At 29.7% G+C, this 13,075-nt stretch overlaps 3 protein-coding genes across 3 annotated transcripts, besides 1 other annotated feature; all 3 read right to left on the reverse strand.

Moving 5' to 3' along the window:
* Positions 1-314: 314 nt before the first annotated feature.
* TVAGG3_1003350 (calcineurin-like phosphoesterase family) lies at positions 315-2,235 on the reverse strand (the record flags this gene model as incomplete). The annotated part of the gene is made up of 1 exon (XM_051254350.1): positions 326-2,200. One exon carries the CDS (start codon positions 2,198-2,200, stop codon positions 326-328), a length of 1,875 nt encoding a protein of 624 aa, XP_051079924.1.
* Positions 2,236-2,511: 276 nt separating this feature from the next.
* On the reverse strand, positions 2,512-4,192 carry TVAGG3_1003360 (uncharacterized protein; the record flags this gene model as incomplete). The annotated part of the gene is made up of 1 exon (XM_001312495.1): positions 2,683-4,182. One exon carries the CDS (start codon positions 4,180-4,182, stop codon positions 2,683-2,685), a length of 1,500 nt encoding a protein of 499 aa, XP_001312496.1.
* A 207-nt stretch (positions 4,193-4,399) lies between these two features.
* Positions 4,400-7,975: a mobile genetic element.
* Positions 7,976-11,937: 3,962 nt separating this feature from the next.
* Positions 11,938-12,432, reverse strand: TVAGG3_1003380 (protein ubiquitination; the record flags this gene model as incomplete). The annotated part of the gene is made up of 1 exon (XM_001312496.1): positions 11,938-12,432. One exon carries the CDS (start codon positions 12,430-12,432, stop codon positions 11,938-11,940), a length of 495 nt encoding a protein of 164 aa, XP_001312497.1.
* Between the last annotated feature and the right edge of the window lie 643 nt (positions 12,433-13,075).

Raw genomic sequence — 13,075 nt, forward strand, 5'->3', positions numbered from 1 at the left:
CCAATTTAAAAATGAGATTCAAATTTCATGAAATTAATGCTAACAAAAGTATTATATAGAGCCATTTAGAATTTATTATTTTAAATGCTAGAACAGTCTAATATTCTAAAAATGAATAATTCAATATATATACTAAAGAGAGAGAGAAATTATTTTGTGAAATTTTTTAATTTGAAGATCGAATCTTTATGAATTTCATTAGTTTCAAAAACACTATTGATAGGCTTATTCGTTTTCAAGTCGGGATGCTAAACATGATGAATAACACTCAATTTTATTGATGAATAAAAAAATTGTTGATTAGAAAGATAATAAATTTTTTATACTAAATTGTGTCATAAGTTGCCTTTGGATTGAGGAGTTCCTTGATTTCATATCTTGAAGTGAAAACCAAAGACAAAATCGGAAGAATCAAGAAACAAGGAGAAGTCAAAGCAGATCCAAGTCCAAACCAATCCCAAGACAAATAGCAAGTGTATAATGCGTAGCATAAACATGCCAAATAAGCCAAAACCTCAACAATGTGGAAGTAAGACTTGCAGTTTCCAGCAGAAATTGCAGAATTCATCAAAATAAATGGAATTGTCACAAACAAAACGTATTTCAAAGCGAAGAAACAACCTTCAAAGCATAAAATTGCTTTGTTCGACAAGAATCCGAAGATCCAAATCATAGAAAGTCTTGATTCTATCAAGAAGAAGTCGATTGGCAACAAAACAGGCCAAAAAATAAGAACTAAATAAAAATATCTTATAAATAATGGAGATTTCCAAATTCTTGAATTAACAATTAAGAAACCACAGCATAAAGATAACAACCAATGAGAATTGTTTTCATTTCCTGTAATCCATTGTTCTGCACTCTCTGCTTTCGATTGGAAAACAAAGAAAACGAAAAAGAAAACTATAAAAATCAAAATGAAATAAACAGAAAAGAAAATATAAGAAATGGAATGTTCCGACAAATAATTCGATTCCTCCATTGATTGGATGGTCTTTCCAACTGTGAAAGTGATGTTTCCACTCCAATCTCCTGTTTTTTCCACAAAATATTTTCCATCTTTCAAATTGACAGAAAAGTGACACAAATAAACGTTTTTCTCAATTTCTTTGTCACAAGAAAGAGTTCCATTGACATCTCCTGATACAGAAAGGTTCGTTGACTTCTTTCCAAATGATATCGCTCTGATGCTAAACTGATTTTGAGAGAAATCGTCAAGACTCGAAATTTGTGAATCCGGAGTGGGATAAGTCATGATTGCTGCATGGCCTTTGGATATATCGACCTCGTGGTATGAGATTCTTCTGTTGTCGTATGAAATTAAGCCAACTTTCTTAGGATATCTGAACCATGGTGTTCCAACGACTTCTAGAACATCGCCGAAGTGGGAAATGACTGGATCCTTTGGATGCCTGTGGCCACAAAGTATTAATCTGACATTTTTGGTCGTTTTAAGGAAATTTAGATAATTATTCTTTGTAAAGGTATTTGGGAACCACATTCTTGATGGATGGTGCTGGAGAAGAATCTGGATGTCATCTGTGTTCTCGGAAATCGCGTTCTCCACGTTTTTGAGGACTTCATTTTTTGGAGAAGTAAACCACGTCATTCTGAGGACAGGAACAGGGAAATTGTATGGGTTTATGGCAAGAATAGATGATTTGACACCGTCCATGTCAAGAGATTTTCTGTTGAGTTGAAATGTGGATTCATTGTAAATTATGCCATTTCCGTAATGCTGAGAGGACGTATATCTGAGTAGATCGTAGAAGTCATGATTTCCTGCTATTTGTATAAGACGTGGATCATTTGTAAGGTTCAATTTTTCTAAAATTTCAGAATATGTATCCCAATCTTTTTTAACCATTGTTGTAAAAGGTCTTTTGCCTGTTGGATTCCTGTTGTCGACTAAATCGCCGGTTAGAAGGATCTTCTTTGGTTTAAAGAGATTAATTGAATCATTTAACTGTTTTAGTATGCTTAAATAGCTAGAGTTTCCAATTGAATTGACATGTAAATCAGTTCCATGCAAGAACCATGATGGTATGAATGATTCGTTGAATTTATAATTTGTTATGCTTGAAAATTCCTTTGTTTGCACGTTTGACCTAGGAAATGCATAGTATAAGAGTGGGAGACATATAATTACTACCCAGAAATACTGACTAATTATATATGGGAAAAATCTTATCGAAGTCATTGAAAAATTTTTATGCCGGAAGATTTTGATTCAAAATTGGCAAGATCTAATGATGTATTTCTAAGATATTTATCAACAATTTTATGGAAAAAACTTTCAAATCTGAATTGAACTCAAACTAAAAAGATTTTGAGAGTATCTCCTTCGTCTTAGTAACAATAACTTGTTGATGTTGGAATTAATATTTTCATTTAATAAGAACGGCTCTTTATGCAAATAAGAATTGATATCTATATAAGTAGAGGAATTTAGAACTCATATACATAAACTGATGTGAAGTTTTTCGCATTTTTGGTATAAACATAGTATTATTCGTATAAAAAACAAAATTTATAAATAATATATAAAACAAACATACATAAAATGGTTAAATTACATCAATTCTTTGTATCTGGGAACCATTTCTTACATGAAATATATCAATTTCATTTTTTTCAAAATTTTGTAAACTTCACAATTTTTGGTATTTTTTTGTAAACTATTCAATCCGTTGGCTGTTTTCTTCTTCTTGTTCTTCTAGGTCTTGGTTCTTGATCTTGAGCTATTTGTATCTGTGGCGGTGTTGTTAGTTCGAATCTCTTCAAAGATGGTTTCTGCACTGAAGCGTCTGTTGCAGAAAGAGGCGGATTTAGCTTAGAAACAGGAGCAGCATCGAAAACTTTTAGTTTTGGAGGCTTGTATTTGTGTTTGGAGATGTCTTCTCTCTTCAATTCTCTATCAGTAAACAGGTCGTCGTCTGTCATTTTGACTGGTTCTTCGCTATTATTCGATCCTGTAATTGGAGTTAACATTGAAGAACTTGATGACTGTTCTAGGACTGCTTTCTGAGGTATTATGACTTCCCCATCGATACTGATGTTCTTGAATTTCTCCATTGATGGAGGAAGCCAAAGATTCTGGTTGGATGAATGCATTTTTTTAGGAACTGAGGCACTACGATGTTTCGCAGAGTTGGAAAGCTTCACATGTTTATCGGATGTTGTGTCTTTGTTTGTATTTTCGTCATTTTCCGTATTTTTACTGTAAGATTTATTTTCATGTAAATTTTGACTTGGATTTGTATTTTTATTGCTTGTATATGTCATTGACTGTGCATCTCGAGATGATCTCCCAATTCTACGGCCTCTGTAGTCATCAGGAATGTTGTCAAATTTGAATTTATTTTTTTCTTCAACTTGGGGTGTAGGCGTAAGTGGTTTAATAACGAGAGGTTTGAATTGGTTATCTAATTCTGTGCCAATAAGAGGCTTTGGTTGTACTTGTGACGCAAATTTTGGTTTTTCTGCCAAAATTTCTCGAAAACTCTTGAAATGTGGTATTGGCTGCTGTTGTTTTGGAGGTTGTAGTTCTTGATCTGGCTGTTTTTCTTGAGTAGAACGCTTTCTAGTACGAGTTCTGATGCGTTGTATCGGCTTTTGCTCTTCCTTTGGAGAAACGGCGCTATTTTTGAATTCAAACTGATCTAACTCCGGAGTTGCCCTACTTGGCTTGACTCCTCTAGCAGATTGTGATCTATGAGAAGAAGAATAACGAATTTGGTCAGAAGATTCGAGAGGTAATGGTGGTGGTCTTGTATGAGCTGATCTAGCAGACTCTGCTGGTGATGTTGGTGTAAAAAGAAAATTTTCGACCTTTTCTCGGGAAGAATGTCTTGAAGAGTGTTCTCTCGAGCGAGACGATGACGAATGTGATCTGTGGTGTGATGATGTTGATATTGGTGCAGGCCTTTGACTAGAATATTTAGGTTCTACATTATTTTCTTCTCTATTATGGCGATGGCGGCGCTTTCTGCCTTGCATATCAGGATCTTGTGTTTCTGGTGCATGCCGATGAGATCTGTGTTGCCTATCAACTGAGTATTGATAAGGTTTTTCTTCTTCTGCTTGTTTTTTCTCGGTTTTTTGACGATCACGTTCACTATTTCGTTCTATTAGAGCATTTACAGAGGCGGACCTATGATGAAGTTGTCGCCGCTCGCTCATTGCCTGTAAATTTCCGAGAGAAAATAAATTTTTTTCTATTTACTTTACAATTGTAAACGCACCGAAAATTTTTGTCAGATTTTTGTTACATTGACTTCAATTCTCAATCTCTGTAGAGATCTATTTAACATAAATGATAAGTGTGGAAAACCTATTGCATATATAATTTAATTATATAGATATTATGCGAATTATTCGATATGGATATATAAAAAATGGGTCGTTATCGATTTTGTAATTTAATCGTTATCGTTATCGATTTTGTAATTTAATCGTTATCATCTTTTTCTAAACGTGCATTTTGGAACTAAATCGCATATAACTTTAAAATGACTTAATATTTAAAGGTTTATGTGGTAAATATCAACGAAATGTAATATTAATATGTGCACCATATATGAATTACAGACATTTGAGCAATTCGAAATTTCATCGCGTTATATATTCATTTAAATTCGATCAAATCAACATTGCAATTATAAAACCATTACACATCCAGTCAATATTTTTCAATTTCATGCGAATTATATCATTATTACACATTTTAAAATGGCGAAATATAGTCCAAAAAATAAACTTCGTTTTAAACTCAATTCTCACACATATTCGGATTAAATCATATGTGACTCATATGATCATACATCTCATTTGAGGTCTAAAAAATGATTTACCGAGAAAACTTGCATTCGAACTAAAATTTACTAAATTTAATCAAATTGGTTAACAAACGTAAAGTTTATGCCAAATATTTACGTTTGTAAACTAATTGAGTAAATTTATAGCACTTTTTTTCTCGATGCAATAATTTGAACTACGAGTTTACCAAATTAGTTTACAAACGTAAAGTATGCCAAATATTTACGTTTGTAAACTAATTGAGTAAATTTATAGCACTTTTTTCTCGATGCAATAATTTGAACGACAAGTTAATGTAATTAGTGTTCTCATGTTTACAATTCAATATGTCTATGCATATGATATATGCAAATTCTATAAATAAAATATTATTAAATAAAATTCTTTTCAATTCCTTAAAAATAGCGTTTCTTTTGAATAAAAAATGATTTTTAACTAATTTTAGGACTCTTTCTATTTCAAAAAAATACCTGAATTTAATTTTCTGATGCAAAATTTATGCTTTTTATCATGAAATTCTTTTTTTCAAAATTTTTTTGGATTTTTTTCCATTTTGAATATAGTTAATTTTACTTTATTTCACATTCTATTAAGAAATACTTAGGCCAATCCCTGTGGGACCCAGTGGTAACTTTCCATGGAAACCACTCAGTGGGAACATTTTTTATTTTTGACGGAAAAAATTCTAAATATTTTTTTCATTTTTTGATTTTTGAATTTTTTTTGGAATTAGAGAATAAAATTTAAAGCGATAGATATGCTTGATTATTCAAGATATTGATATTAAATCAGAAATCAATGGTAAATAAAGAGTTTTATAAAAACTTACCACGTGGTAAGATGAAGTGACCACAAATTGAGTTGTGGTACATAAAAATTACCACAAAATTGAGAACTTTTCCCACAAATTGAGAATTTTTACCATAAAATGAACGATGGATATCCACGAAAGTTACCACAACTCACTTCTCGCGCAAAATATGTTTAATATTACATATTAAATACATTTATCAACATTAATTATTTTGAATTGTGGTAAAACGATATGTCACATATTTTTTTATAAAAATTTGTAAAAATGTTTATTTTAATTTATATAATTAAATATTAAAATTTTAAATTTTGAAATAAAATAAATTAAATTCGTCCGTTATCTTTAATTCGCTCGGCGAATGCCGAGCTTACGTACTCATGTATTCCTTCTTGTTACAACTCGAACAAGAACATCACCTTTAACATATTATCAAGAAGCCCACTATAAACTTTTCATTTGATGAGTTTTGAATCGCGAGCTTCTTGATAGTCAAACTACGCACCAGCACTACAACTTCTTTCACCCGAACTAATACAAATTTACACATTGGAGCTGCTTTGCTCTGAGAACTCTCATCAATCGATGAGAGTTCTCAGAGCAAAGCAGTTCTAACCGAACTACGCACAAACACTCCAACTTAAAGCAACCAAATCAATACGATTATATACATTGGAACTGCCTTACTCTTATTTCTCTCATCTATTGATGAGAGATCTCAGAATGAGGCAGTTCCAATCGAACTACTCACAGACAGTCCAGCTAACCAAACCGAATCAATACACATATATACATTGGAGCTACTTTGCTCTTATTTCTCTCATCAATTGATGAGAGAACTCAGAGTAAAGCAGTTCCAATCGAACAGACAAGCTAGCACAAGATTACACATTGGAACAGTTTTACTCTGAGAACTCTCATCGATTGATGACAGATCTCAGAGTAAAGCAGTTCCAATCGAACTACACACAAGCACTGCTTCTTACAGCAACCCAATCAATACGCACATATACATTGGAGCTGCCTCACTCTGAGAACTCTCTTCATTTGATGAGAGATCTCAGAGTGAGGCAGCTCCAATCGAACTACATACAGACATTACCGCTAACCATAACCCAATCAATGTACGTATTTACATTGAAGCTACTTTACTATTATTTCTCTCATCAATTGATGAGAGATTTCAAAGTAAAGCAGCTCCAAAAAGAAAGTGAGAAGAAAAGAAGGAAAAAGAGAAGAAAGAAAAGAAGGAGAGAAAAGAGGAAAAGAGAAAAAGAAAAAAGGACATATTAAATATGATATGCTGTTTTTAGTGCCGAGGCGGCGAAGCCGCCGAGGCACGATTTTTTTGGTCTCTTCCTTCCACGTGGTAAGCTTTTTTAAAAGTTTGGACAGGCCTAGAAATACTATATATATGTAGATTGAATTCTTTTATTTTGGCACTTTTTATTTTTTTTAATGTTTTTTTTTCTCCAACACTCAGCCCCCAATTCAAATCAAGCATTTACCAACGTAAAATACCGGTATTCCAATCAATAAGAGGACAGTTCTGTCAAGACCCTTCCTGATTTGAAGGAACTTGAAAGAACTGCTCTTTAACCGACTTCAAATAAGAAAATTTCACTCATATTATCATGTTAACATCGAAACTACTGCCATTTAGAGAGCAGTTCTTTCAAGATCTTCGAAGATTTGGAAGATCTTGAAAGAACTACTCTTAAAATGGCAGTAATTACCGTAACTTTCTACTTGATAGTAACAATACCGAAGCTACAGCCATTTAGAGGGCAGTTCTTCCAAGATCTTCCAAATCTTCGAAGATCTTGAAAGAACTACTCTTAAAAATGGCTGTATTGCGAGAGGGTTTGATTTTTCGTTTATTAAAATTGTATTCTATTATATAATTTAATTCAAGATTTGTATTTCTGTTATTTTTGTGATATCATTCAAGTATATATATCAGAATATGCACATAATGATACCACATATACTTAAACTATACGTATTTAAATCTTAGCGATCAATATAATTTTTTTTGTAATATCGAATAAAAGTTTGTTTTCGCATTTCCGTTTTATTTGACTACATGAAGATAAGAATTCTTGAGAACGATTTTAAATAAATTGCCAAATTGAAGAATTCGATATATGATGATATTCACTGATTTCTGCCAAACTTGTAGGAATGAATCCATTTAGAATAAAAACGATTTGTGCATTGGAAGCTCAGAACAAGTTATGTTCATTATCCCAATATGAAGAAAATGCACGTTTAGAAAAAGACGATAACGATTAAATTACAAAATCGATAACGATAACGATTAAATTACAAAATCGATAACGACCCAAAATTGTTTGTTAAGACATTGGAGATTGTAGTTACCACTGTCGTGCTGCATCTCTTTAATGACGGTATATTTAAGATAGATAATATTACCAAAGGTATTCAGCTCTAGTTCGCTCATTTTTAATTTTAAAATCTTAATTGAATTATAATTGAAATTTTTGAATAAAAAAGTTTCCTGACGTCTTTTTCTCTGAATTTGGAAAAAATAAAAGGCATTCAAAATTGAATTTGGAAAAAATAAAAGGCATTCGTTTTATGTCGGCTCTGTTTTGACATTTACAATTCCAAAAAAAAATTCAAAAAAATAAATATAAAAAAAATCTTCCTAACGTATTTTGATGATTTTTTCGATTTTGGAAATTTCTTAAAAATCTTCCAAATCGGCAACCCTAATTGTAGTCTGATAATAAGGGTTTCGTTTTGCTAAAATTGTCACTTTTATAGCATATTTGTTTTTGGATGTTTTGCGAAACCAAAAAAACTATGATATACAATGTGTGTGTAAAGAAAATACTTTATTTACTAGTTAAAAAATCATTTGGTATTGATCAAGTTATTTTTTCTGGATAAGATATTATATGGATAATTGGATAGAAAATACAATTATATAATCTTGTACCTGGTTTAATTAAGCTAATTGTCATCAGAAACTTGTAATTTTTATGAATTTCAGATTTTCTTTTCATTACTGCTTTTCTTAATAGGTCAAGTTCTTATTTACGTTATAAAGTATGATATTTACAAATATCAAGTTATCATGTTTTTTGAGAAATTATGAGAAACAAACAAAAATGAAAAAGATAGGAATAGCAATGAATAGTGATGTGGGTATAGAAAATGTAAGAGATATGAATGCAAAGCAATCAGTATTTAGGACATTGACCATAGATTTCGAAAAAAAAATGCTGCATATTGAGCGAAAACTATGATTATATTATAAGGCTGTCATTTAAAGCATAATGAAACTATTCCCTTTTCATTTTAATCGAATAAGATAGTAAAGATTTTTGAATTAGCTAGAAACTGATGAGATGTTTTCACAAATCAGATTTTTAATCTCTATAATGCATAATTCACTCAATATCTCAATTTTGATATTGCGAGATTTTTTGCTATCGGTTTCGCAATTTTGACACAATAGCAAGAGGGTTCTATATTCATTATTATCAACGTAGAATCTGAATATCATATCAGAAAATGTCGCAAATCTGACATTTACCCGACCAAATAGCAAAAATAATTGAATACTTTTCGCAAAAACTTTAAAAATCGATAAAAATATGAAATATAGATATTAAAGAGACTTTTTATATAATATTCATAAAGATTTTCCAAAAATATGATACCGCAAAATTAAAAAAGTGACGTCTTGAGTGGAGTCAAAGGTCGAAATTGCTAGCTAAATGTTTTTTTAGCGAAATTGCGTATTGTACGTTTTTTTCGCAAAACGAAACCCTTACTGATAAAAATCCAAAATTCAATATTATGAGAATTTTATATATTCCTTTAAATTTGTTATGCATAATTCCTGATTTACACATATATATGCAGTGTCTTAGTAATAGACCCTGCACTAATATGTGCAAATCAGGAAAAGCTTGCACTTTTTCAATAGAATGTTAAACATTGGATTTTAATTCAAGAAAGGAGTTTGCAAATGCTGAGTATTGTTCCTCTACCCTGCATTTGTAAACTCCTTTCTTGAATATTTTGCACTTATTCAATAGAATGTGAAATAAAACATGTTTTTTCCAAAAGAATTTAAATAGCCTTTTGCTCAATAAATTAGTGATATTATTTGTGGTAGATACGTTTTCTTTTATTAAATTGTCATTAAAGAAATAATTAATTTTCTTTTATTGTAATTTTTAGGCGTGATTCCAGATGCATGATGGATGCAGCTATCCAATAAATATTCTCACTACCCGCATTGTTTCACACTGCTAGTCTCACAAAAACATTACTAAATTATTGGGCTTATCGTCTTAAAAATCTGACACCATAATTTTGAAAAATGATTATAAATTTCTCGAAAAATGCAACCATCTTTAAATTCAAGTGTATTAATGCAGTGAACTAAATTATTTTGGGATGTTTATTCATAAATAATGCCAACGATAATATATTTTGTTTCGATATAGAATCGCGCAATTAGAGAAAGAATGATTTGGTTCTCCTAGCACCATGTGCATATAAGTAATCAGTAATATCTGTTGTTTTTAATCTGATGGCCATACTAAGAGGACAATCAATAATATTGAGAGAATTGTATAAAATAATGATAAATATGAAAAGATATAGAAAAAAAGAAAACAATGATTAATATGAAAAGAAAGAGAATTCCATAAAATAATGTTAAATATGAAGAGAAAGAGAATTCCATAAAATAATGTTAAATATGAAGGGGAAGAGAATTTCATAAAACAATGATAAATATAAAAAGAAAGAGAATTCCATAAAATAATGTTAAATATGAAGAAAAAGATAATTCTATAAAGTAATGATAAATATGAAGATAAAGAGAATTTCATAAAACAGTGATTAATATGAAGATAAAGAGAATTTCATAAAACAACAATAAATATGAAAAGAAAGAGATTGTAATAAAATAATGTTAAATATGAAAAGAAAGAGAATGCTATAAAATAATGATAAATATGAAAAGAAAGAAAACTTCATAAAACAATGATAAATATAAAAATAAAGAGAATAAGAGCCGTGTTAACAATAACACCATGCTCAACTAAGAATTGGACAAATTTTAATGATTTCTTATAAATTGCAATACTAAGAGGACATTCGTTAATATTGAAAGAATGTAATAAAACAATTATAAATATGAAGAGAAACAGAATGTAATAAAACATTAATTAATATGAAGAGAAAGAGTATGTAATAAAGCAATGATAAATATGAAAATAAAGATAATTCCATAAAACTATAATAAATATGAAAATAAAGAGTATACTATAAAACAATGATAAATGTGAAAAGAAAGAGAATAGAATAAAACATTGATTAATATGAAGAGAAATAGAATGTAATAAAGCATTGATTAATATGAAGAGAAAGAGTATGCAATAAAACAATAGTAAATCTGAAAAGAAAGATAATTCCATAAAACTATGATAAATGTGAAAAGAAAGAGAATAGTATAAAACTATGATAAATATGAAAAGAAATAGAATATCATAAAGCAACGAAAAATATCAAGAGAAAGAGAATTTTATAAAATAATGAGAAATATGATAAGAAAGAGAAATTTATAAAACAATTATAAATATGAAAAGAATGAGAATAAGTTTCATGTTAACATCAGCACCGTGATCAACTAAGTATTTGGCAATTTCTATTGAATTAGCTCTGATTGCAATACCAAGAGGGCATTTATTAACATCGAGAGAATTTCATTAAATAATGATAAGTATGAAAGAGAAAGAGAATTTTATAAAACAATGATAAATATGAAGAGAAAGAGAATGTACTAAAACATTGATTGATATGAATATAAAGAGAATATTATAAAACATTGATTAAAATGAAGAGAAAGAGAATATTATAAAACATTGATTAAAATGAAGAGAAAGAGAATGAAATAAAACAGTGACTGATATGAAAAGAAAAAGAATTTTATAAAATAATTATTAATATGAAGAGAAAGAGAATGCAATAAAACAGTGACTAATATAAAAAGAAAGAGAATTTTATATGATAATGATAGATATGAAGAGAAAGATAATTATATAAAACAATGATATATATAAAAAGAAAATGAATAAGTTTCTTGTTAGCATTAGCACCATGTTCAACTAAGAATTTGACAATTTCTATTGAATTCATTTTGATTGCAATACCAAGAGGGCATTTGTTAATATTGAGAGAATATAACAATAAAACAGTGATTAATATAAAGAGAAAGAAAATTTGATAAAACAACAATAAATATGATAAGTAAGAGAATTTCATAAAACAATGATAAATATGAAAAGAAAAAGATTAGAAAATTCGTTGATATCTTCTCCATTAGAAAGTAAATAAGATGCAACATCAAAATTTCCAAAAAGCATACTTTCTGCTATTGAATGAGGAGATTGTCCAAAATTTGATTTAAGGTACTCAGCAATTTCATAGTTTCGATAATCCAATGCTGTATTAATCATTTTATCAAATGATTTACCATCTTCTATCATTTGCATAAAAATGTTCTTATTTCCACCTTGAACTGCATATTTTTCCGATTCAGAAGTGTATTGAGCTCCTAAATTTTTCAAGTAATTGAAGCACAGTTCTGATCCATATTTAATTGCGCAATCAAGTGGTGTGATTTCATAATCTATTTTCTCTTTAATATCAAGATTTGGGAATTTCGATTTAAGATCATCAACTTTATACCACGCAATATAGTATAAAGGAGATTCTGTTGAATATAAATTCAGAATTTGTTCTTCTTCTTCCATTGCAGGTTCGAAGTCATCAAATTTGAAGCCTTTAAAATGTAGAAGTTTCTCTAAATTCACATTTTTCGGTTTGATTATGCATGAAAATTTATTCAATATATTTGAATAAAGTTCTGTAAATATTTTAATATCTTTAACACGAATTCGTGAAAAAAGATCAATCAAGTAAAGCGCCATTTTGATAGGTATTTTGTTAGTTGTAATTAATTCGATAATTTGTGAAGATATTTGTAAAATATTATTGGAATTGACGCCCCAAATTATTTTTGATGCTTGATCTGGGTATACGAATACTTTAATTGGCTTATGGTCACTATAATTGACCCTATTTACATTTTTTGGCTTTGAATTTAACATGCCTTGTTAAAAATTTGATAGTGGCACGTTTTGGGTTAAAAATTCAATAGGACAATATGAAAAAAACCTACATCATTTTTATGGCCAATATGAAAAAAAAACCTATGAATTTGCCTATTTGCTTTTGCTGTTCATAGTATATAAGTGTTTGTAGTGAATATTCTTCATTCCCAGCTGCAAGCATTTCATGTATCTTTTTGTTCCAATACCATGTTGATTTTTTGGCGAGCTACAGTGCGAAGATATAAACTTACAGCAATTCTTTAAGCCTATAAATCAAATATAA

This window comes from Trichomonas vaginalis, chromosome I (assembly GCF_026262505.1).
Source record: "Trichomonas vaginalis G3 chromosome I, whole genome shotgun sequence".
Classification (NCBI taxonomy): domain Eukaryota; phylum Parabasalia; order Trichomonadida; family Trichomonadidae; genus Trichomonas; species Trichomonas vaginalis.